The sequence below is a fragment of the Xenopus laevis genome, chromosome 5L (assembly GCF_017654675.1).
Source record: "Xenopus laevis strain J_2021 chromosome 5L, Xenopus_laevis_v10.1, whole genome shotgun sequence".
Classification (NCBI taxonomy): Eukaryota; Metazoa; Chordata; class Amphibia; order Anura; family Pipidae; genus Xenopus; species Xenopus laevis.
The window spans coordinates 139029261-139055544 of record NC_054379.1 but is presented as its reverse complement, the minus strand read 5'-3'; the positions used below and the strand labels follow the sequence as shown (position 1 = coordinate 139055544).

Below are 26284 nucleotides of genomic sequence, written 5' to 3'. Positions count from 1 at the left end.
TCAAAAACTATAAGAAATCAATAATGAAGACCAATTGAAAAGTTGCTTAGAATTGGACATTCTATAACATATTAAAAGTTAACTTAAAGGTGAACTACCCCTTTAAAGTCAATAGAATATGTCATCACAACCTCACTGTGAATAACCACCTACGCTGCTTCAAATGAAAGTTCTGTTCCTTTAGTCTAAAGGTGTGGCCTCTGGTTCTTTGCTATTGGCAGTGTTTGTTTTTTTCTGCTGGGCAAGACTTATTTCTGTTGGTGGAGAAAGTCCCATTGGAGTGGGAAATGCATCAGTGATAACAGAACTCAAGAAGGGTGAGTTACATTTTATTATTCGCTTCTAGGGCCCAGAGATATATAAACCTCTGGCACCAGGGCTGGAACTAGGGGTAGGCATAGTAGGCACGTCCCTTGGGTGCAAAGTTGGGGGGGGCGCCAGGCACATACCTTCTCTGGCTCCTACCCCCATTCTGGTCCCCTCTCTCCTGTCTGGACTGTCCACCTCTGTTTGCTTGTGTCGATTGGCGCATGTGCATTAGCATAAATTGGCAAATGTGCGCCATCGTCTGTGCACGCGTGGCCCCCTTCGGCACCACGGCCAGCCAGGATCCCACTCCTATTGAACTGTCAGTGTCAGATTAAAAGGCTCCTCTACCCAAAACTGTTTGTGAAAGAAATGGAGTTGAATACAGCAACAATATACATGAATTGCATGCACTCAGTGGTTCTACAGTTACTTGTAAATACAGTATAATTTCAATTGGAAGAAATGTCTGTCTGACTGTTTAAACTCTCTGCACTGCTGGCTCTGACCCCATCTAAAAACAAATGCTCTGTAAGGCTACTGTTTTATTGCTACTTTTTATTACTCAAATTTCTATTCAGACCCTCTCCTATTCAGCTTCCAGTCCAAGCAGTGCTTGATCTGCTAATTTGGACCATAGCAACCAGACTGCTGAAATTGCAAACTGGAGAGCTGATGCATATAAAACAAAATAACTTAAAAACCACAAATAATAAAAAATGAAAAGCAATTGCTAATTGTCTCAGAATATCACTCTCTACATCACACTAACAGTTAATTCAAAGGTGAACAACCCCTTTAATTGTGTATTATAATGAAAAAGTGGGAGCGGATAATTGGCACTTGAGAAATAACTAAGAAGCTGTACATTGCAAGACATCTATAAATAGCAGGCATGGCATCATGTAGGTAACGTATAACTGTTGAACTACAATCCCCAGAATCCCTGAGCTAAAGGAATGTTGGAGGTTTCTGGGTATATACTGTATAATATATAACAACACACAGGTATAATACAATGTATATATATATATATATATATATATATATATATATATATATATATATATATATATATATATATATATATATATATATATATACACACAGTATATATATAAATATATATATATACACACACAAACACACACACACATATTCCCCAAAATCATAGCACTCACGATAATTCGGCTCTCACTGCCTGGGTGCGTGCCACCAATAACACATACGATCCTCCAATGAAGAAGCCGCACTCACATGTCTTATCCAAAAGTATAAACGATTTATTTAAGAAACTAACGTTTCGGCTGCACCTCAGCCTTTGTCAAAGTTACAAATTACAATGTGAACCTCCCCTAAATACCAGGAAGATGGCACAAAATCTCGGTTCCCTCCCACTCTGACGTGTTCCCACTAGTTAAACTAATAAAATCAATCCTTCCTAAATGTACATCAATGTCGCTTGGGCATTGCGTCTATCGATCAATTTGCAACAATGTGTCTCTCCGCCGATAAAATTGCAACAATGTGTCTCTCACCAATAACCCACTGTGATGTTTCTTTTTCCAATCAAGCCGTGTTTGGCAGCATTTTATTCACAGCGTGCTTCTAAACAGTGATTAAAATATTTTTTAATATATTGTAATATTTTAATATTTTAATCACTGTTTAGAAGCACGCTGTGAATAAAATGCTGCCAAACACGGCTTGATTGGAAAAAGAAACATCACAGTGGGTTATTGGTGAGAGACACATTGTTGCAATTTTATCAGTGGAGAGACACATTGTTGCAAATTGATTGATAGATAAATGAAACTATTAGACTGATATGGATGTGCACACACACACACACACAGGCAAATGGCATATGGATGACTGTAACTGTGCTAAATACTCTCATTGGCACCGGCTGCGAGGCCACACTCCAGTTTCCCATAATGCTCTGCAGGCTTCTCTGGCAGGGAAGATGGTGGGTAATGGCAACTCAGAGTAATTCTGTCTCCATCTCTCGTCCTTCGCCTCCGGAGCTGTAACTGCAGCTGCAGTTTGTTGGTGTAGAAGAGCTGCTTCCAGCCGATGTCTTGCGCTAGAGCCCTCATCTCGGGGGTGACTTTGTCGCAGGAGCTCTCCACAATGTGCTCCCACAGTCTGTCTGAGTTGCACAGCTGTAAGGCAAGGTATAAAACACTGTTAGCAACCTGAGAGAATTCTGTACAGTAGCTCTGTAAGCTCTATATACTGGGGTGCAGCTGGGCTGTATGTGGCACAGTACAACTGGATGCTAGTTGGCCCATGAGCATGCACAGTATGATGGGACAGATTCACTAAAGAGAGAAGTGGCTGCCGTTAGCGTCAATTCAACAGAAATCTCATCCGCAGGGATATTGCTAATTCACTAACAGGCGTAGTGGACAATTCCCTAGCGAACAAGTGTTCGCTTGCACTCTATCGCCAGACGACTTTTCGCTCTGGCGAACGGTCGTTACTCTGCAAATTCACTAAGATGCGAATTTTACAGAATGTTACCTCTTTCGCCCGGAGTTTACTTTGCCACCCCAGACCAGGCGAACTGATTAAACTAAGCTACATCTTTCTCAATCTTATGTTGGGGACATCATATCCTGTCTGCCGGAAATGCATTAAAGTTGTAAAAACACTGGCGACTTTTCTTTTTTTAAAGCGGGATTGCCTTCAAAAATCAGAACTATTTGGCATGGACACACATATGGTTTTCTGAACGGAAACGTGGCGTAGTTTTTAAAAAAGCCAACCGCCATGTAAATACGATAACCTAGTGTGCCACTGACTAAGCTTGAATCTGCTAAGCGTTTTTACCCGGCAATTGGCTTTTTTAAAAACTGCTCTGCGTTTCTGTGAGGCAAAACCACATCTGTGTTAACAGCCTTAAAGGAATTGTTCAGTGTAAAAATAAAACTGGATAAATAGATAGGCTGTGCAAAATAAAAATGTTTCTAATATAGTTAGTTAGCCAAAAATGTAATGTATAAAGGCTGGAGTGACTGGATGTCTAACATAATAGCCAAACCACTACTTCCTGCTTTTCAGCTCTCTTGGTTTACACTAACTGGTTACCCTGGCTACCAGGCAGTAACCAATCAGAGACTTGAGGGGGGCACATGGGTCATATCTGTTGCTTTTGAATCTGAGCTGAATGCTGAGGATCAATTACAAACTCACTGAACAGAAATGTACCATGTGGCCCCCCTTCAAGTCGCTGACTAACTCAGAGTTATAGAGCTGAAAAGCAGGAAGTTGGATTCTGGCTGTTTTATTAGACATCTGTTCACTCCAGCCTTTATAGTTTACATTTTTGGCTAACTAACTGTATTAGAAACATTTTTTATTTACACAGTTTTTATTTTCACACTCAACTGTTCCTTTAAAGATTTAAAGGACAAATAAACCCTAAAAATGAATGTGGCTAAAAATGCCATATTTTATATACTGAACTTATTGCACCAGCCTAAAGGTTCAGCATCTCAATAGCAGCAATGATCCAGGACTTCAAACTTGTCACAGGGGGTCACCATCTTGGAAAGTGTCTGTGACACTCACATGCTCAGTGGGCTCTGAGCAGCTGTTGAGAAGCTAAGCTTAGGGGTTGTTACAAATATCAGGCAGAAAATGAGATTGGAATTGGAAAATGAGATTGGCCTGTAATCTGGGTCAGACTGGGGGCTTGGGGCCCAACGGGGCTACTAGCCCCAGACCCCCCTCCGGCACTCCGGTGCCGGGTATGTGTATGCGCATCAGTGCTCAGTGCCACGTCAGTGCGTGTTGCGCAACACTATAGCGCGCGCGTGAAATTTTGATTTTGCCTCTATGTCGGGGGTCGCGCGCCACTGGGAAGCAGATCTGGGCCACCGGCCCAGTCCGACACTGCCTGTAATACAAGCTGATGCTACAGGGCTGATTATTAAATTCTGATGTTAGTTGCACTGGTTTCTGTGCTGCCATGTAGTAATTAGCTGTATTAAGATAAGTACAGTGCATGTGCAGTGAATCAGCAAAAGAGAAGACGGAGAGCTACTGAGGCATCTTTGGAAACACAGATTTTTACTGCTAAAGGGCTGTGGTTGCCTTGGGCTGGTACAGAAGCCCAAAACATAATGTACAGCATTTCTAGACGATTTCATTAGTTAAGCTTTAGTTCTCATTTAAGGTAAGCAAAGTTTTGCTAGGCAGAAATGGACGCTAGCGAAAATTCGCTATGAAATGCTTGCACTGCCAAAGTAAAGCCAGTGACAAATCTCCAGCGTTTGGCTGCTGAGACACAACTTTGCACTTTAGGGAATTAGCATAGTGACGAATTTGCACCTGGTAAAGTGATGCATAGTGTGGCAAAGTGGTTGCTGGCGATAATTCCCCCACTTTGTTCTTTGTACTACATTTTTCCCCCTGGTACGGAGGGCAAGTACACTTTGAGCCTCACCCCAAGCCCTGTACCTATGCACGTGGCACAGACACACACACATATAAATCATTTTCCTTGGCCCATGTGAGTAGGGTGTTTGAAAAAAATGACATAAAGAAGCCTTGGGCTGCAGGTGGCATGGTGCCAGGGATAATACTGCAGCACACAAGTAAAGACAGGATGGTGCCACTGCTCCGGCACAGGCTGGTCTGACACAGGGAAATCTTTCCTAGAAAACCCTCTGGGTTCTGCAGCTTATTCACAGCCTGGCAGCCAGATTGTTGCACAGGGGGTAGAAAGAAATTCTTGATACAATAAGAGAGAACCCCCAGAAAAGATGCTGGAATGTTTTCAAGCAAGAGAAATAGGTTTCCTGTGGAATTTCACACTCACATGAGCACAGTCTTAGCTGCTTCTCTTATTGAAAATTGTTATGCCCAGACACATCCCTCATATATCCAAACCCCTGCCCTCTTCTTGGCTATACGTAACTGTGAATCAGCTAAATGACATCTTATTATTATTTAAAGGGGAACTATCGTGAAAAATGAATATTTAATATAAGCTTCATCATACTGAAATAAGAAATTTTCTAAATACAATCAATCAAATATTCTGCATTCTTTATGAAATAATCAAGTTTATCTTCACTATCCCTCTCTCAGCATCTGTTTCTCCTCATTCTGTCTTCATTTAGGAGTTGGGTGTCAGATGAATGATCCAATATATCTTATAGGGGGGTTCCTTCTGCCTAGAAGATGTATTAGAGCTCACTCTATTAAAATCACCAGATATCATGTCTCTCTACATGCAGAATTTGTGCAAAAGACAGTTATTTTGTTAGATTTTGTTTGTATTGGAATCAGTTATTTGAGTGAGCTCTTATTCATCTGTTAGGAATGTATTGGATATTTTGAATATATTGGATCATTCATCTGACACCATGAAGACAGAATGAAGAGAAACAGATGCTGAAAGAGGAATAGTGAATATAAATTTGATTTTAGAAACAATGCAGAATATGTAATTGATTATATTTAAAAGGTTTCTTACTTCAGTATGAGGAAGATTATATTAAATTTTTATTATCGGGATAGTTCCCCCTTCAAATGATATGGAGAAGACATATCTAATTTTTAATGCTCACTGGGTCTTTCCTGTAGATTTGGGGTCTGGGTTAATTTCTGCATCCACTAACTACTGGGGTACAAATAGCACTCAGATTGCAGCTAAATAGGGAAATGAGTAGAATCAATCAGACACATTCTCCATACTACGGGATTCAGCTCCCCCTTCTGGCTATAAATTATGCCATCTCCTGATATCAGATCACTAAGAGCACAGTGGCGCAGGTTAGATCAATAAACCTTTTGCAGCAAATTTGATTTCAAACATGCAGATTAGTTTATGGAAAATATTCTGTATTTGGGAATATAAAATGCATTTCACATGCTGGAGCTTCTGGGAATTCCGTGGGAATTGTACTTACATTCTTTCAATGTATTAACCCAAAAACCTCATGTTATGGAGCCTGTTTTCCCTTTATTGCCAAAGGCAGCATCTAATCACATTGCTTTCTCTGCAAGATATCTGCTTTTGTGCACAGTGGTACAGGTATGGGACCTGTTATCTTTCTGTAATTTGGATCTTCATACTTCAAGTCTACTAGAAAATCATGTAAACATTAAATAAACCCAATAGGCTGGCTTTGCTTCCAATAAGGATTAATTATATCTTAGTTTGGATCAAGTACAAGGTACTGTTTTATTATTACAGAGAAAAAGGGAATAATTTTTAAAAATTTGGATTATTTGGATAAAATGGAGTTTATGGGAGACAGCCTTTCCGTAATTCGGAGCTTGCTAGATAACGGGTTTCTGGATAACAGATCCCACACCTGTACTTCTTTTCTCCATCTCCATAGGCAGTGTGGGCACTGGGACAGTCACCCATGTGTCCCCTTACAGATAGTTCTGTAGCCATTAAACTGCAACTGTCATCTCTATCAGATCTATCATCCCTGCACAAAGCTCAAGAATCTCATTCTAACTAAAACAATGGTGCCCAAATTGATACAAAACCACAAGTTAGATCACTAACCAATCTAAAACTGGGGTGAATATTTTATACTGCTAAATACGGTGGCTCAGTGGGTAGCACTTCTCCCTTGCTATGCTGGGGTGCTGAGTTTGATTCTAGCTTGAACCCTATCTGCAAGGACTTTCTATGTTCTCTCTTTGTCGGTGTGGGTTCCCTCCATGTGCTATGATTTCCCCCCACACTCCAAAAACATACAAGCTGGCGGAGGGTGATATTTTTGTTTGGGGAGGCTATAGGTGGCCACACACAGGCTATGGTACACAGGACGATTCATTGGCCATAGCAAACCAGTGCAGGTAAACCTAGTTTTCTTTCCACTTGCAGTAATGTTAATTGCTGGTGGGAAACATACTTCGGGCTACTTTAGTGATGTATATGTTTTCCCATCGCAAGTCCCATTACTGCTGGTGGGAAGGAAACTAGGGATATTTTGTCTGCAGACATAGCGCCGAATTACCATCTGCAACAAAATGTCCAGCGTGCCATTGCCTTAAAGCTGATTTTTAATCCTGCGAAAGTATAAAGTGATGGATCTTTGCTAAATTAGACTAAATTAACTTAACTTTTTACTTTAGTTTTGAGATAATCAGGGTTAGATTACTCTGTATAGAGTAAGTGAGTACTGCCCTGATCACATTAAACATAGTAATAATTTAAAATAATAATAAGTGGATACTGGTAGCTCAAGTATATTATACACTTAGGGCAATAGATTGTGGCACCACAAGCATGTTAAAAAGTGAAAGACAGTGGATTTTGGCAGCCCAAGTAGATAGTGTGACTAGTAGTGGGCACTGATACCTCAAGTACATGTGCCAAGCACAATGCTGTCAGATTAGGCACAGTTTAATCTGCTACCAACACAGGCACTGTTGGGAAGGGGCCCACAACCATATCATTTACAGCAGGGGTCCCCAACCTTTTTCACCCATGAGCAACATTCAGATGTAAAAAGAGTTGGGGAGCAACACGCACATTAAAAAAATGTACCTGAGTGGTGCCAAATAAGGATTGTGATTGGCTATTGGTAGCCCCTTTGTTGACTGGCAGCTTACAGGTGAGTCTATTGGGCAATACACCTGGTTTTTATACAACCAAAACTTGCCTCCAAGCCTGAAATTCAAAAATAAGCACCTGCTTTGAGGCCACTGAGAGCAACATCCAAGGGGTTGGGGAGCAACATGTTGCTCACGAGCTACTGGTTGGGGATCACGGATTTACAGAATGTTAAACAATTTAGAACACACATTCTATTTTGTGCTCCTTTCTTTCTGCTTTTCTGTGTCTTTTTCCTGCTTTCCTCCACTTTCCCATTTATGTGCTCGAACTTTCTGTGTTTCAGATTCCTTCTCCTACTCTGATCCAATTTCTTCTCCTTCTGTAAAGCTCGCCATAGATGTTGAGATTTTTAAAAGATCAGCTCCTCATTGTTTGCTTGGCCCTGCAAACATAGATAGATTGCACTGGGACCGACAAAGATTTTTTGACCTGGCCAATCAATTTCCTGACAGATGTCGGCCGAAAAATCGTAAGATGGTCGATCGTTTGGATCCCACTAACCGCACCATAATTTCGAAGGACTGGTCGGACTTCCCTATAATCGGTCTTTCGGCAAGAAGAATTGTCGCGTCTATGGGGAGCTTAACACTTTTCTTTTCTTCTGCACTTTCATATTTATCTAATCTATCCCACCATGACTCCTTTCCCCCATTATGTTCTTTTTTCACAAATAAAAACCATGTTCACTGACTTGCTGGTGTAAAGGCTGTGTAAGATAGCAGGGGGTGGGTGCTGATGGCAGCCATAGGTTATAGCACTCACAGGGCCAGAACCATTGGGGAATGTTAGTTACTGCATGCCTGGACACTCATTGCTGACCCCACATCATGTATTCCTCTCATATCTGCTACACATTCGTGGCTTCTGCACTTTCTGCACAGTTTAAGGGCCAGAACACGGAGCAGAAACTGGATTGGCTGGAGGGAGGTGCAAGTTTCATTCTACAGCCAATCCGATTTCTAGCAGCTGTACCGGGACTTAAACTTAAATTGAAGCTGTAGAAGATAAAGAAAATATAGTTGATCTTTGTTGTGGATGTTTAAATATGCAGACGCAGTAATTACAGTCCCATCTGACATATAAGCTGCTAGTAGTATTCCCCATACCAACTGGAGACAGACTTTGCTCCAGTAGTAAGGGAGATATAAATGCCATTTTTTTGTCTTTTTTTTTTCTGTCAGGAAAGAGTGTCAGGCAAGTTTGGGGAGACTTAGCCTCCCCAAGCCTTAATGAAAATCCGCCCATGCAGGCTGGCTAACTGGCTCAAAATACATTTGTCCCTAATGTATGAATGTGATATGGCCTCAGACTGTAAGCACCACTGAGGCAGGGACTGAAAGGATAAGTAAACCTTTAAAATAAGTCAATGTAAAAGTGATGAGGGTGCTATTCTATGAACCTTTACAATGTGCATTCATTATTTATTTTTCTTTGACTACAAGATATTAAGGGATACATGTACCGTTAATGAGTGAATGTTACAATAGCATCACCTGCTGGTCAGTTTTCGACTATTCTGTAAGGTATGAGAAAGGTTTTTATTTTTTTCCAGAAGAACATAACAGCAGCCTCTTTCTTCTGACAACTTCCTTGACTACTAGGTGGTCAGAATAGTTGGAAACTGACCAGCAGGTGGCGCTATTGTAACATAATTCACGCATTAACAGTACATGTATCCCTTAATATCTTGGAATCAAAGAAAAATAAATAATGAATGCACAAAGTCCTTAGAATAGCATTCTCATCTATTTCACATTCACTTATTTTAAAGGTTTACTTATCCTTTAAGTGAATGATGTATAACAGCTAAAATAAATTTCTTATATACAAGGTTCGTTTACGAATTCAAGGGCAAGTGCACAATGCTTCTATATACATTACCTGTTGCACTAATACACCAGTTTCATCATCCCAGCAAAGGGTCCCACAGCAACGTTTCTCTTCCCCCCACTCTAGGCCCTCTAGTGCCTGTGGCCTTCATCAGCCTCTAATCTACTTTTTATATTTTTCACACATCCTAGGCCCCTGGTTTTCTTGGAACCTTTATCTCAACACAGAAACCTAGTGGCCTATATTTCCATTTCTGTAAGTTGTATTCTCCTAGGGATTGTAATGGAAACACAAGTACTGAAGAACATTCTTGAATCACAAATGTATATTTACCTTCTGAAAGGTGTGAGATACTTGAGAGAGAAGGGTAATGTCCTCTAGTTCCAGGAAAGTCATTATATAAAGAAGCAATGGCTCAGACAGTCGCTCAAGGTAATCATAGGAACCTTTGCACAGGTTTAGCACGTAATGCAGGGTTTTCTGGCCAAAGATGATAGCAATCTGTGCTGCGGAGGAAACACATAGAGATCATGGTTATCCCTTCATGCAGCTCTGCTGATTGGCCAAAAGAGGGACTGGAAATCATTAGTGGCAGCATTAAAGTTGTTGGCACAATTGAGGCTGACAATACAAAACAAATCAACAAGGAGAGAAAAAAACATAAACTGTATATATGACAGTGAGCCAATAATGAAATCAATATGATGTTTTACAGTTGCAAACACTGCAGCAAAATGATTTATGAAATCAACAAATTGACAGGAAGAAATGGCTTCTGTGCCCAACGGGTTCCATGACACCACTCCTAGGGAATATCTCCATTCATACTGTAGCATCAAACTGAAATGGACTTGTGCTACTCCCTTTTAGTGTTAGGATTCATTTTTAAATGATCGGTCAGATTAGGTTTGATGAGTAAAACATATACAGATATGGGACCTGTTATCCAGAATGCTTGGGACCTGGGGTTTCCGGATAATGGATCTTTCTGTAATTTGGATCTTCATTCCTTAAGTCTACTAGAAAATCATGTAAACATAAACAAACCCAAATAGGCTGGTTTTGCCTCCAATAAGGACTAATTATATCTTAGTTTGGATCAAGTACAAGGTACTGTTTTATTATTACAGAGTGCAAAAACTTTGGTATCGTGTTAGCCGGTAGCAAAAATAACAAATAAAAAAACAAACAAATACAAAAAGTATTGTAGAAGTGATACCTATATTGGCTAACAATAAAAATACATTGCAAGCTTTCAGAGCACCAAGGCCCCTTCGTCAGTCAAATTACAAATGAAAGCTAGAAAGGCACAGCATATATTCTGTTAGATCAGTGAAATGTATTCATTGGCAATAAATTAGGAAGTTTGCTTGCTCGCTTAATTATATATGTTAATATATATATATATATATATATATATATATATATATATATATATAGACTTTCCAAGGGAGAATGAGTGCACACTGGGAGCATTTAAATTAGTTTAAGACATATTTTTATTTAGTTAATTAAAAACAGGCCGACGTTTCGGTCCGCGTCTAGAACCTTTATCAAGACGATAAAGGTTCTAGACGCGGACCGAAACGTCGGCCTGTTTTTAATTAACTAAATAAAAATATGTCTTAAACTAATTTAAATGCTCCCAGTGTGCACTCATTCTCCCTTGGAAAGTCTATTGTTATTTGCTTTTGAGTAGCACCTGGGTATTTTGCTTTGCTCAGTGGTGTGCGGAAACCACAAGTATTTTTTATATATATATATATATATATATATATATATATATATATATATATATATATATATATATATATATACATATATATTTTCATATTAAGACCCTTGGTGCTGGCTTATTTTTCAGGAGGTGCTGTCCTAAGACATATATATATATCAGTCCAGCGAAAGCACTCACGGCATTGACTCCTCAAATGTATATCAAAGGATCTTTATTAGTGCATGGTGCATCAATATATATAAATAAAATAAAGCAAGCTTTGTGAAAAAAGTCAGAGTAATCCTAGACAGTAAAACACTGATCCCGGTGCAGTGTACAGAATGCCTATTAAAATTGTAACGTATGTAGGGGAATAAATGCTGCTAGAACATAACCCCTTGTTACAGTCTCTTTAACCGTGAGTGTGCCCAGTTCCCTTCCACATACTGCTAGTCCCCAACTTTAATTCATGTACACCCCACCCTTTCATAGCGCTAGCAGCACAACAAGGCTGCAATAACATCCTGTAGAAGCTGTTTCTCATTAACGGCCGAGTTGGGAATGTGCTCTCCATCTGCCAGAGAAAGAGCCACATTGACAACATACAATAACTGCATTCTCTGCAATATAAATAGTGCCGCCTGCCATAAACAGACATTTACCAAAGTAACATAGATATTTATGCAAAAGTGCTCCTGTTGCTCCTGCACAGCTAGGTATTCCATGCAAGCACTCATCTGCCTGTAATGTGTGCACCATTCTAGCACTGCAAGACAAGAGGAGTCATTTGTATAGCACAATGCAGTTCTGCCTTTCCTTCATTGCCACAGATAATTAGTGGGGGAGATCATTGCACTCCGAAACAGAGCACAGAGAACTGAGTCCCCCCCCCACGAATACAGGGCTGGCTTGTGTTAGTGGGAGCTGTATTAGTGAGAGGTGGACGGGGGAGACACATGGGCGTCCCCCCATCAGCCCCATAACTATCCCTCTTCATTCACAGTTAGGGACTAGTAGGGGTAAGGGCAGTGCTCATCTGTGCCTCCTAGCACTGTGCGCTACTCCTGTCTTCAGATTTTCAATCTGCACCCCAATATATGTAGTGCAGCTTTCTCCGCTCTACCACTTCCACCCAGAGAATAGAAATTGACCACTCGAGTCATTAATCCAATCAAGTATTTTGCTTTACTCTTAATATTTATATTTCTAGCATTGCATCCTTGTATTGTTCCCATTATCCCAGAATATCAAATGCCCTGTGTTTGCTGGAGCCAGTACTGCAATCAGACAGTTGCTGTAGTGGAGCTCACTGAGCAGGGATATGGAAAGAGCTAAAGGGAATCCCTGTGATTGTAGCACACATGTATCATTATTGCCCAAATAACAAGGACTTCTGAGCTTTCAGAAAACAATTTCCCCTACTTCTCTTATCACTACAGTAGGTACCCCAACTGTCCCTCTGATTTGGAAGTATAAGGAAATAGATTGGTGCAGCTGTATGACACACCATTCCACACTTGCAAACCACACCCTCAGTTAACGAGGAAATGCTCCATCAAGTACTTTAATTACATGTTTAGATTCTAATTTGGGACGTGACATTACCTGAATATACAGCAGCAATCACACGTGTTCAGTATCCACTCATGCATGTGTCATGTCACAAACACGAGAACCATTTATTGTCCTTAATTGTGTCATCAGCAGCATAAAACTCAATTCGCCTTGTGTGTGAGAGTAATGTTGTCCTCATGGGTTTAATTCTGGTAAAATCTGCACTCTGGCTTGTATGGCTACACAAGTTGGGTCAGGTTCTCATGTCTCCTTTTATGTTAACAGTTTAGACTTGCTATGCCCCTAACATCTTCTAGAGCCAGAGAGAATCACAAGAATGACACTAATCTACAACAGTAGTGGCTCTGTTATGGACAGGAGCATGATGCAGAACTTCAGCATTGTCCAAAGGCTGCCCAACTGTCAGTGGAGATTCAGAAATGGCAGATACTTGTTGCATTGTTGTGTATGCTTGCATTAAAATGCTTGTGTTCAGTGCAGATTATTATATATTGCCTAGAAAATGCATGGGTTCACCTTGATCTTTCATCGGAGAAACACGTATTTTATTGATGAAAAGATTTGGCACATGATGATTAATAAAGCTACCCATGCTCCTTACACCCTGTTATGGTCCCAAATACGAAATGGGTACAGTCTAAACAAACTTGTTACCTGCCATTGCCTGCACTAACCTATGCCTGTCTAGAAATGTATGTCTTAATAACAACATCTTACATACACTGTGCATTTATATTCCTGCTGCTTAACATAAAGGCATTCTACATGTATTTTAATCTCCCTGTCATTACGCTCTAATTGCCTTGCCTCTTATTACTGGCTTGGCCTAGCTATTTATCTTGCAGGCCCAGGAGCCCCAGGCTGATGATCCCTATAATTAACCTGGGCCCCTGCTCAAGTACTTCTTTCCCACCTGCTCTGGTACCATGGCTACTATATTTTGCTTCCTGCAAATGGTTGACTGGAGGCAGAGAGCAATTGAGAAGGCAAATGAGCACTGGTGATTTTTTTGGAAGTCTCAAGATAATTGGTTGCTCATAAGCAGACTCACAAACGCAGCTTGTGACTGACTATAAAATGCCATCCGCCAACAAGCCAACAGCTTTTACCTCTCCTGTGACTGCAGAGTTGCACTGTCATGGTCTGACCACTGACTCTTATGCCCTGTCAGATAAAAGGGCTACTGGGCAGATGTCAATGTCCTTCCCTCTCTGTGTTTTATCTTGTAAACCTTTTAGCAATGTCAACAGTTTTACGGCACTACAACATATATTCTTTTTTTAGCAAGAATGAAGATTTGTTCAAACGATCTCCACCTGTGTAGCTCACTTTCCTACTTAGGCCACACCAGCCAGGCCAAACTTGTATTCATGCAGAAAATTGTGGGATAGGAAGGAGCATTACAATCAGCAGTCTTAGCCGCAAAATTCCTTTATTGTCACAATATATTCTTTTTTTAGGGCAACAAAAGCCTCTTTCGGTCATTTCCATTAAATTATACACTGTACTTCTATATTAGGGTTACCAGATCATGAGCATTTGAGGAGACGTTTAATGAATGCATGTTGCAGGGCTACATTGATTGCACATAAAGTGCAGCACTACACTAGAGCAACTCATTTCTGCTTGAATGAGAAGGGGTAAAGCTACTCACCAGGGCTTTGGGGCTCTGAATCTGTCTACATGGAGCTGGTATACAAATACAAAAAAGCACATATTATTAAAGAGGCTTCCCATGTACTATAAATTGCATTTTCTTGCCTTAATTGAAGGGCCTTGGCCACCATGGTGTTATCCCTTCTGGATAATAATCCAGACAGCCACCTTTGCCTTGAATTGGGGGTCAACAGCCAACAGAAGTGACAGGTGGCAAGCACCTCAATCTGTACATCCCTATACAGCTGACTGATCAGTACAACTGCACATCCAAATCACAAACAATCCACTTGCTAAAACTACAGCCCTAAGAGTTGGATTGCACAGAGGCAAAATTATAAGAGAAATTAACTGGGAATCATTGCTAAGCACCCATAATAACTGGTTCTGGCATGTACGTGCTGTATACGTGTGTTTCCAACATATCATCTACTTACCTTGCAGCGTTGGGTCATCCACAAAGTCCTGGTGAGACTCTTTGACCTCCCCTGGTCTGGCTCCTCGGAATTCATTTCTGAGAGATATTTTCCAGTATCTCATAATGATCTGCAGAGAGGGAATAAGATGAAAATAAGATGAAAATGTTTAATCTCATCTATCTGCACCACACTGCATGCTTGTGTGTACCAAGCCTTAGGGGGAGGGCACACGGAGCGTTGGTTGTTTTTGCAGGTTGAGAGAAGCGGATCCACTCCCTTCTGCATCTCCCTGTAGTTCTACTGACAATCACAGCTTCCACCTGCACAGCTTTCCGGCCAAGAGGAGATCAGCCTGAATATAACTATACTTATGTTTTCTGACTTTTTCAGATACTGTGGTTTATAATCCTTCTGTGGCAACACCTCTGTGCACTCCCACTTTATACCTCCTTGGGGTGCTGAACCTCATACTCAAGATTTAAAACTTCCCACTGCTAAGGCTGGTCAACGCTCTTGGCAGAAAGGTGAAATTTTACACTGAGATCTAAGTGTTTGATGCTCTGAGTACTTCACATTTCAGGATTCCTGCATAACTGCAAGGAAGATGTCAAGTTCTTCACCTGGTGAACATAATGCACTGCAACCATGAAGCCACAATCACACCTTTCTGCTAAAGTTTTAATAAACACAAAAACCAATGTACTGGAAGTGATCTTCCCAAAAAGACTCTGGTGCCCTCTATTCAGCATATGATACAGTCAGAGGAAACCAGACATTTCTCATGGAAATTCTCTGGCTCAACCAGTTCTTTATTTTCAGTCTCCTCTTCTGAAGAATCAGGCAAGTTGACACAATTATTTATTCAACATCTATTGTTGGAAATGAAAGCAGGCATAACATTTATTTTATGTATCACAAACAGATCAACATGGAAGTTTCTCCAGCAACGCTATTAACAAAACTGATCATCTTGCTCTGTTCCTATAATTAAACCCTCCATAATCCATATGTGCCCCCAGTAGAGCTTTCAGTCTATGGCCCCATCACACTATGGCTAAATGTGTTTTATACCTATGATTACATGTGGTCAGGGCCACCATTAGAAATTTCGGGGCCCCATACAACAAAAAGTTCTGGACCCAGCCCCAAGCCCCAACCCAGATCCCACCCACACCAAACAGACATCAGCACTAAAAACGGTAACCCCCCCCACACACAAATTATAAAAACCCATTGATGGTGAGGGTCCCCTTATAAAACATTGTAAAAAAAAACCAAAAACAAACATTTGCACCAGGGCTCCCCCATAAAAGTTTTGTTTAAAATACACTGGCATTGGGGCCCCAGAGAATATTTTTTTTAAAAAACTTTGGTGGCAGGGGTCTATAGAGTATTAAAATAATGCATTGGTGGCCAGGGACAGGCCCGAATTTGTGGAAAGGCCACAAAGGCCCAGGCCTAGGGTGGCAGAATTTTATGGGGGCGGCCTGTCACCCAACCACACCCGCATTGGTTCTGAAGCACTGGGGATTCACAGGAGATACAATAGTTTTTAAAATTTCCTGTGCACCAATCCCCAGTACTCTGGACCCGATGCTGAAAATTTGTGCATGTACACAAAGGAAGCGGAGGGGATGGGGACGATGAACGGCAGTGGGCCTAGGGGCGCCTGCTATGTAAATCCGGTCCTGGCCAGGGATTTAATAAAATAAAGAAAAACTCATCGGTGTTCACTTGTGACTTCAACTTCGTCTTCTTTCGCGGCTCCAGGACTTCCACTTCAGCTCCTTTCGTGAATTTGGGTCTTTCCACGGCTTCAGGCCTTCGACTTTGGCTCTTTTCACGGCTTTGGGACTTTAACTTCGGCTCCTTTCATGGCTTTGGGTCTTCTCGTGGCTTTGGCGCTGTTAAGGGCGGCGCTGATATTTCGAAAATTAGAGCACAGCCAGGCTCCCCTTTAGGCCTAGGCCCAGTACAACAGTGCCCCCTGAACCCTCTGATGTTGGCCCTGTGTGTAGTTACACACTAAATGAGTTAGGTGCCTGTTACTTTATGTGAAATAAAGCATTGTGGAATTTTACCGCTTCCAAGAAGTCTGTGACGTGTGGAACATTGGTGAAACGCTTTCTCCCCCTGCTCCGGGTTCTGCAGCACCCGGACCATTATTGGAGAGCGGTGAGTGACCCTTTTTTTGAAACCGCATGTAGGCTTAAAACAAGCGGCAGGTTTGGGACAAATTTGGTGAGCATCTAATTAAATATTATAGCTATTTAAGCATTGTATACTAATGATTTTGAGAGACGCTCAAAGGAATAATTGATTAAATCCATCACACTATGGTCAATCTGACCAGGAGACAACTAACCTTCCTGTATGTTGTTGACATGTGGCAGGAAAACAAAGGAAATACCCAAAGGAATTACACACAAGAATTTGGATAACACCTCTGCAAGAATAATAACCATTAGGCCACATCAATATACCAAAATGAAACTACATTTATATATGATTTGTCATTTGTTTATTATGTTAAGCAAGTTCATAGGGAGTATCCCAAACTCTGTAGGCTTTCTGACAAGTTATTGTATTCTGAAGTTTATTAAAGGGGTGGATCACCTTGAAATTAAATTTTAAGCCTATTCTAAGCAATTTTACAACTGGTCTTCATTATCTATTTTTTTAAAGTTTTAAATTATTTGCCTTCTTCTTCTCCTAACTCTTTTGCAGCTTTCAAATGGGGGTAACTGACCCCATCTAAAAAAACAAATGTTCTGTGAGGCTACAAATTTATTGTTATTGCTAGTTTTTATTACTCATATTTATATTCAGACCCTCGCCTATTCATATTCCAGTCTCTTATTCAAATCAATGCATGGTTGCTGGGTATTTGGGACCCTAGCAACCAGATTGCTGAAATTGCAAACTGGAAAGCTGCTGTATAAAAAGCTAAATAATTTAAAAGCCACAAATTATAAAAATTGAAAACCAATTGCATAGTGTCTCTAAATATCACTCTCTACATCATACTAAAAGTTAATTTAAAGGTCAACAACCCCTTCAAGCCTGTCCAGACTTTGGAGAAGGCCAGTCAATGTGGTCATTAAGATGTATCTTTTTACAATTCTCAGTATACCCAGCAGTATATTTATCTACTTAAGCCTCTGGTTATTAATTTCTTCTCCTTAAAGCCCGATCTAATGAAGGTCAAGAGAAATTCAATTATGTGTGTGTGGTATTTGTGTAAAGGTGGCCATACACACACTGACATTGTTTCGTATGCTATTCGGTGTGTATGGTGGGATACTAGACAACGAATATAAGCAAAATCCTTAGAAATTGGTTGTCTTGTTGATCTGACAGGATGGAAAATTTTTATCGGCTGCCCAATCATCGGCATGCTGAATCTTCAGAGTTAGAATTCTTTTGTTTCTACTTGCTTATCGTACGATTCAGCTAGAGAAAACAGAAAAGCTGGTCACAGGAAAGATTGTAATTGTAACGTCTGTGGCCACCTTAAGTAGCAGGACTAAAGCTGGCCATAGATGTTGAGGTTTTTAAAAGATTTGATCGTCATCGTGAGACCACGATTATCTCGGAACGATCGTACGAATTGTCCATCAACTAAAAAGACCAATTTGCCAGGAAAACAAAGGGTAGCTGCCTGCTTGTCCCTGCCAACATAGATAGTTTGCACTGGGACCGATAAAGATTTTTTAACCTGGCCAATCAATTTTCTGACAGATGTCGGCCGAAAAATCATAAGATGTATGATCGTTCGAATCCCACTAACTTCACGATAATTTCAAAGGATTGGTCAGACTTTGGTAAAATCGGTCGTTCAGCAACAAAAAGCTTTGCGTCTATGGGGAGCTCTACACTTTAATCCATCGAGTGTCTGGTCCTACCTATGTCCAGATTTGGGCAATAAGATTCAGATTACCCGTCCCTTAAAGGGGCAGTATGCTTCCTTGTTAAACACCTGCAAATATGTGGGAGGTGCGCAGTTGGGCTGTGCATAAGGAGTGGGTCGGATATGGGGGAGCAGGTCGGAAGCGGGTCGGGTGCAGGGGGAGAGGGTCGGGTGCGAGCGGAGCGGGTGTAAAGGGGGGTGAGCGGGTCAGGTGGCTTATGGGAGCACAGTTTATAAATCCGGACCTGAATACAGGAATCACGTATAACTGCCTATTGGATTACAATATATGTATAGTGAAATTATTCATCCTTCCTCTTCTCCATCGCTCCATGCCTACCTGCCTGATGTCACTGACTTTGCCTTGGCTATTCCCTTCATTCCCAGTTTCTGCCCCCACCCTTTCCTTATGTATTCACCTGTAATTCTAGGGTCCTGGATCCTAAAAAAATATAAAGTGAAGAGTGAATGCTGAAATGCCAAAATATCTTAGGTCACAATAGAAATGGATGTAAACTCCCCTGTGTGACTCTTCCCTTTAAATATCAGTAAGGGGCACATTTACCTAGGGTCGAATATCGACTGCCGAATTGAAATCCTTCGACTTCGAATATCGAAGTCGAAGGATTTAGCGCAATTCGTTCGATCGAACAATCGAAATCGAACGATCAAAGGAATAATCGTTCGATCGAATGATTAAATCCTTTGAATCGAATGATTCAAAGGATTTTAATCCATCGATCGAACGATTATCCTTCGATCAGAAAAACCTTGGAAAGCCTATGGGGACCTTCCCCATAGACTAACATTGGCCTCGGTAGGTTTTAGGTGGCGAACTAGGGGGTCGAAATTTTTTTTAAAGAGACAGTATTCCGATTATCGAATGATCGAATATTCGAACGATTTTTAGTTCGAATCATTCGATTCGAAGGTCGTAGTCGAAGGTCGAAGTAGCGAATTCGATGGTCGAAGTAACCAATTCGATGGTCGAAGTATCCAAAAAAAAACATTCGAAATTCAAACTATTTTTCTTTTATTTTCCTCTATTCCTTCACTCGAGCTTAGTGAATGGGCCCCTTAGTGTTAAAGTGGTTGTTTAACTTTTAGTATGATGCAGAGAGTGATAATCTGAGACAATCTGCAATTGGTTTTCATTTTTTTATTATCTGAGGTTTTTGAGTTATTTCGCTTTTCATTTAGGAGCTGTCTAGTTTGCAATTTTGACAACCCGGTTGCTAGGGTGCAAATTTCCATAGCAACCATTCACTGATTGGAATAAGAGACTGGAATATGAATAGGAGGGGCCTGAATAGAAAGATGATCAATAAAAAGTAGCAATAAAAATACATTTGTAGCCTTACAGAGCATTTGTTTCTTAGATGGGGTCAGTGACCCACACTTGAAAGCTGGAAAGAGTCAGAAGAAGAAGGCAAATAATTCAAAAACTATTAAAAAGAAAAAATGAAGGCCAATTCAAAAGTTGCTTTGAATTGGCCATTCTATAATATACTAAAAGTTAACTTAAAGGTGAACCAACCCTTTAAGCTCTCATGCTCAGTGTGTGCAAATAAATTTTCCATTTTCGGCGCAATGAACAGTCATACATGATCCCTGCATCAAAGAGAGTGGTCCCCAACCAGTGACCCGTGAGCAGCCAATAACTTGAATGTTGTTCCCAGTGGCTTCAAAACAGGTGCTTATTTTTGAATTCCTGGCTTGTCATGTTTGCATAAAAACCCAGTGTAATGTGAAACAGAGCCTCCAGCAGCTTGATAGTCTACATAGGGGCTACCAAATAGCCAATCATAGCTCTTATTTGGCACCCATGGAATTATTTGCATGCTTGTTTGGCTCCCCAACACTTTCTCTATTTGAATGTTGGAAAATGTGTTTGAAAGGTTAGGGACCCCAAGGGGCGCAGCACCAATGAGGTGACTTGAGAAACTCGTCTCACACTTAAATCCGGTGGTATAAATCTGGACAGAGAAAGGGTCAGATAATTAGCAGATACCCCCCTGTTATCAGCATTTTCATCTTCATGTCTGAAAACAATTTTATAGCCCACTCTGACTCTATGTTATCTACATACACTCTCCTGCACTGGCCTATTTAGATACTGACGAAATCCAGACTTAAGTTGATTGCTTTGCTCTGATACAGCTGCAATGTCGGCTAAGTCTAGCGGCATAAATACACTATATGCTATGGAACTGTATCATTCTGCATGGTAAGATATTCTCACATTTTAATGTCCGATAATTGCCGCTGAACCACAAAGCCAATGTGATTTTAACATTTAATTTGTTTTAAAGTTCTAATTAATAAAAGTTATGGTTTAAAGTGTATTCCGCCAGCTTTGTGTGTGTCCCTAGTGGGTGGTGCAATGGATACATAATTCAGTGTGCGGCTTTGCTACATCTCCTTTGTTGTGGCTGTCTGCACACCCACCTTCCTGACGTTATCTCACTTCTACTAGGGTGGAGGGTGCTCAGGCATGATGGGTTAACATTAGTATCTAGGCATAGATGTTACACAGATATACTTATGACATATAGGTCTTGTTTGCATCTTGGAGTTCAATTGTGTGTGTGTCCATGTATATATATATATATATATATATATATATATATATATATATATATATATATATATATATATATATATATATATATACACACATACATATATATATATATATATATATATATATATAGATATATATACATACATACATACATACATACATACATACAATAGGTCTTGTTTGAATCTTGGAGTTCAATTGTGTGTGTCCCCATGTATATATATATATATATATATATATATATATATATATATATATATATATATATATATATATATATATATATATATATAGATATATATAGATATATATACATACATACATACATACAATAGGAATGAATGAAGCAGCACTCGATTAATGCAAAAAGTGTATTAAAATTCAGTACATCACAAAGCAACGTTTCAGACAAACGGTGTGCCCTTTATCAAGCCAAATGAACGTTCATTTGGCTTGATAAAGGGCAAACAGTTTGTCCGAAACCTCGCTTTGTGATGTACTGAATTTTAATACACTTTTTGCATTAATCGAGTGCTGCTTCATTCATTCCTATTGTGTATAATACGAGGGGATGAGACGGCGTCTCCTAAGGAGCGAGCACCGAGATTCCTACTGACACACTGAAGAGTGTGCTGGGGCATACTTTACTATTGCATAGATATATATATATATATATATATCTACACACCACTTGAGAAAGGCTTCAGTAATAGAAGCCGAAACGTCGTAAAAAATAAATAGATCTTTTTTGCACCTGTATAAAGTCCTGTGAGTGCGGTTTTTGTACAGTATTTTTGGTCTATATATATATATATATATATATATATATATATATATATATATATATATATATTTTAATATATATTATATATATATATATATATATATATATATATATATATATATGTGTACACAACGGCAGCCGCACTCTGATCCGGATTTTCTGTATTATTGTGGGTGCTGGATCAAATATTTACTGTATAATTCTTCCCATGGAAACGCACTCCAAATTTTTAGTGAATCATGTCACCTTTATTGCATGAATCTTGTGTCCAACGTTTAGCCCCCCCCCCCTTAGGGCCTTTATCAATGATTGATTTATCCTTCATAAAAGTTAACTCCAAGGTGAACAACCCCTTTAAAGACCTGATGAGTGCAATGCTCTGTTTATTGGTTTTCCGTGCATGGGGGCAGCTACCAGGTAGCTTAACGGAAAGTGGTGCTGTCCTATGTACCTATATACAGACGGGGTACTAATTTGCGTAATCTTTTGGTAAAGAGTGATCTAGTGGATTGCTATCAAAAGAAATCTAGCGGCTGGTTGTCGGGAGGGAAGCCAGGGTGTTTTTGTTGTCCTAACTACACTTCATGCAGATGTATGACACCTGGTGATTCCTTCCTCCATCCACAAACAGGTAGACGGTTTGCTAGACATCATATTACCTGTATTAGCACACATGTGGTTTGCTTGATAACATGTCCAGCCATGCAAATTGTCCTATGTTGGGAAAAAAGATCAAACATTGCTTCTGCAAATGGATGGACACCAATCCGCAATTAGTCCAGCTTTTAGGGATGGTATTACTAATAAACCCACTGCAAAGCACTTTCTCGAAAAAGGACAAATGTTGCCCACCTTTAAGTATATAGCAATAGACCATATTCCACCTTTGAGACGAGGGGGTAACAGATCAAAAGTTCTTCTCCAGAGGGAAGCATTCTGGATAAAAAAACCTTAATACTAGGGATTCGGATTCGGCAGAATCCTTGTGCCTGGCTGAATAGAATCTGAATCCTTAAAAATCATGTGAATTTTCATCATAAAACAAGTAAGTTAAAAAATGTTTTTCCGCAGCTCTCTTCTTCTCCCTTTCACTGATTTCCATATTCAAATTAGCAAGTTTGGATTCGGTATTTGGCCGAATCTTTCACAAAGTATTCGGGGGTTCAGCCGAATCCAAAATAATGGATTCAGTGCATCCCTACTTAATACCTTAGCTCCTTTAGGTCTGAATAAACATTGTTCCCTCCTTTGCTTTTTGAACCAGTGTTAAAGAAGGAGGAAAGCTACTGAGGCAGATTATTGGCAATAGGTTGCAAGCCATAACACTATATTTATTCTGTAGAATGCTTTACCAAACCAGAGTAAAAAGCTCTAGAAGTTCTAATTAGTTGTTTAGGATAGCAGCTGCCATACTAGCTTGGTGTGACATCACTTCCTGCTTGAGTCTCTCCCTGCTCACTCATAGCTCTGGGCTCAGATTACAGCAGGGATGGGAAAAGGTAGGGGGAGAGGAACAAACTGAGCATGCTCATGCTGTGCCCTGGAGGTTTAAAGGAAAACTATACCCCCAAAATGAATATTTAAGCAACAGATAGTTTATATCATATTAAGTGGCATATTAAAGAATCTTACTAAAAGGGTATATATATATTTAAGTAAATAGTGCCATTTTACATCTCTTGCCCTGAACCACCATTTCGTGATGGTCTGTGTGCTGCCTCAGAGATCACCTGACCAGAAATACTACAACTCTAACTGTAACAGGAAGAAGCGTGGAAGCAAAATACAGAACTGGCTCATGTGACCTAACATGTATGGTTTGTTTGTGTGCATTGTGAATCCAACAATCCCAGGGGGCTGCCCTTATTTTTTAATGACAATTTTCTAATTAGGATTACTCAATGGCATATACTAATAAAAAGTATATTATTATGAAAATGGTTTATTTACAGCAAGCAGGGTTTTACACATGAGCTGTTTTATGCAATATCTTTTTATAGAAACTTACATTGTTTGGGGGTATAGTTTTCCTTTAAGATGAAAGAAGGAAGTCTGTACAGAAGCCCCTCCCATTTAGACTGTAAACTCTACTGAGTAGGGTCCTCTAGCCTTTTGTTTCCTTGACACTGAGCACTTATTCTGTATTGTAATTATATTTTTTATATTTATGTGAATTGTATTTCTAATAATGCACTTATTGTTACTTTTTATTCCAATGACCCCTTGCTTGTTACTACTAATTTATTGTTTTGCTGTACAGTGCTTTGCCCTCAAGGAGCGCTTTAAAAATAAAAATATACATACTTACATACATACATGTGTACACAATAAAAGGAAAGAAATGCTGTGTTTCTTTTGACTCAGAGCAACATTACTTGGAGGTTTTACTGGTGTATTTATATAGACCTTTCTGATAAAGCTTACTTAGTTTTATACTTTCCTTCTCCTTTAAGCACTTTTATGTAACGAAACATAATGTTATTTTTCAAGGATACAATGTTTCTGCATATATTCCTGTGGTTTTGTTTTTAATCAATGTATCTTTTTAAACTGTATATTTGCCCTAACTAAGATAATTTTGTTCTCTTGGTGCAGGGTTCTTTTTCTGGTCACATGACTGGTGAGAAAGCACATGATTGGGGGTGATTGTATCATGTTTTAGCTATTTAAATGGGTGATAAAAATATGGATTTTAACTTTTTAATTAAATCCCAGTGTGCATATATATTTTTTCACACACACGTCCAGTAAGAATCTTAGTTCAATATTCGTTTGTGGGTCAATTTTTGTTGTATAAGGGCAGGACTACATGGCCGATTCCGCTGCGATCCGACACACTGCGCAAAATTGCTGGCGTCACGTCAGATGCGACGGAAAATAAGGTAAGTAATTCAATTGTTGCATCGTGTCACAGCATTGATGCAACGCGACACGACTGCCGGATGCAGACGCTGCACCTGCATCCGACAGTCGTGTCGTGTCGCATTAACAATGCCAAACGATCCGACACTGCCATTACTTACCTTGTTTCCGTCGCATGCAACGTAACGCCTGCGATTTTGCACAGCGCGGCGGATCGCGGCAGAAACGGCCATGTAGTCCTGCCCTAATGCTTATAGAGGGACCAGGACTCCAAAATCTTGTGTCACAGAATTTTTATTGATTCATCCCTCGTGCATCCAACATTTCGGCCCTTGTTGGGGCCTTTATTAAGATAAAGGCCCTAACGAGGGCCGAAACATTGGATGCACGAGGGATGAATCAATAAAAATTCTGTGACACGAGATAAAGGCCCCAACGACGGCCGAAATGTTGGATGCATGAGGGATGAATCAATAAAAATTGTGTGACACGAGATTTTGGAGTGTGGGTCACTCTATAAGCAATATATATATATATATATATATATATATATATATATATATATATATATATATATAGTTTTTTGTTTTTTTTTAAAACCAGAGCAGGTTAGACAACATGAACTATAAAACTTGGCCACATAACAACATGTTGTGCCAGGCATACCACTCATCCCCCATATTACAGAACTAATTCAGAGGTTTGCAGGGTCCTTCCTCCAGTATACAGGCTGCTGTATATACGTTTTGGCCTCACTTACCTCTGTACGTGTGACAATAAGATGATAGAAGTCCTTACTGGGGGCTGGAGCCTGCCCATCACATTTGTATAAAATCGTCGGCAACACGGCCGCCATCTTGAGACGCTCTTTGCGGTTTCCACGGCAACCGGAGGCGAATAACTACCTGGAAGAGGATCTTTGCGCGTAGGGCGAATAACGTTCATCAAATATCTATCCGCCCCAAAGCCCTTCCGAACAATAACTGAGGAGTTAGCAGTTCGTATCTGGAACACGTTCATCGCCGTGCCTTGTACCTGTCCCAGTAA

General features: G+C 40.1%; 1 protein-coding gene across 1 annotated transcript; it reads right to left on the bottom strand.

Annotated features, from left to right (window-relative positions):
• Positions 1-2053: 2053 nt before the first annotated feature.
• Positions 2054-26131, bottom strand: fbxo36.L (F-box protein 36 L homeolog). Its single transcript, XM_018263945.2, has 4 exons — positions 25998-26131; positions 15116-15224; positions 10064-10236; positions 2054-2471 (listed from the first exon to the last, which is right to left on the bottom strand). Exons 1-4 carry the CDS (start codon positions 26091-26093, stop codon positions 2193-2195), a joined length of 657 nt encoding a protein of 218 aa, XP_018119434.2. The 5' UTR covers positions 26094-26131; the 3' UTR covers positions 2054-2192.
• Between the last annotated feature and the right edge of the window lie 153 nt (positions 26132-26284).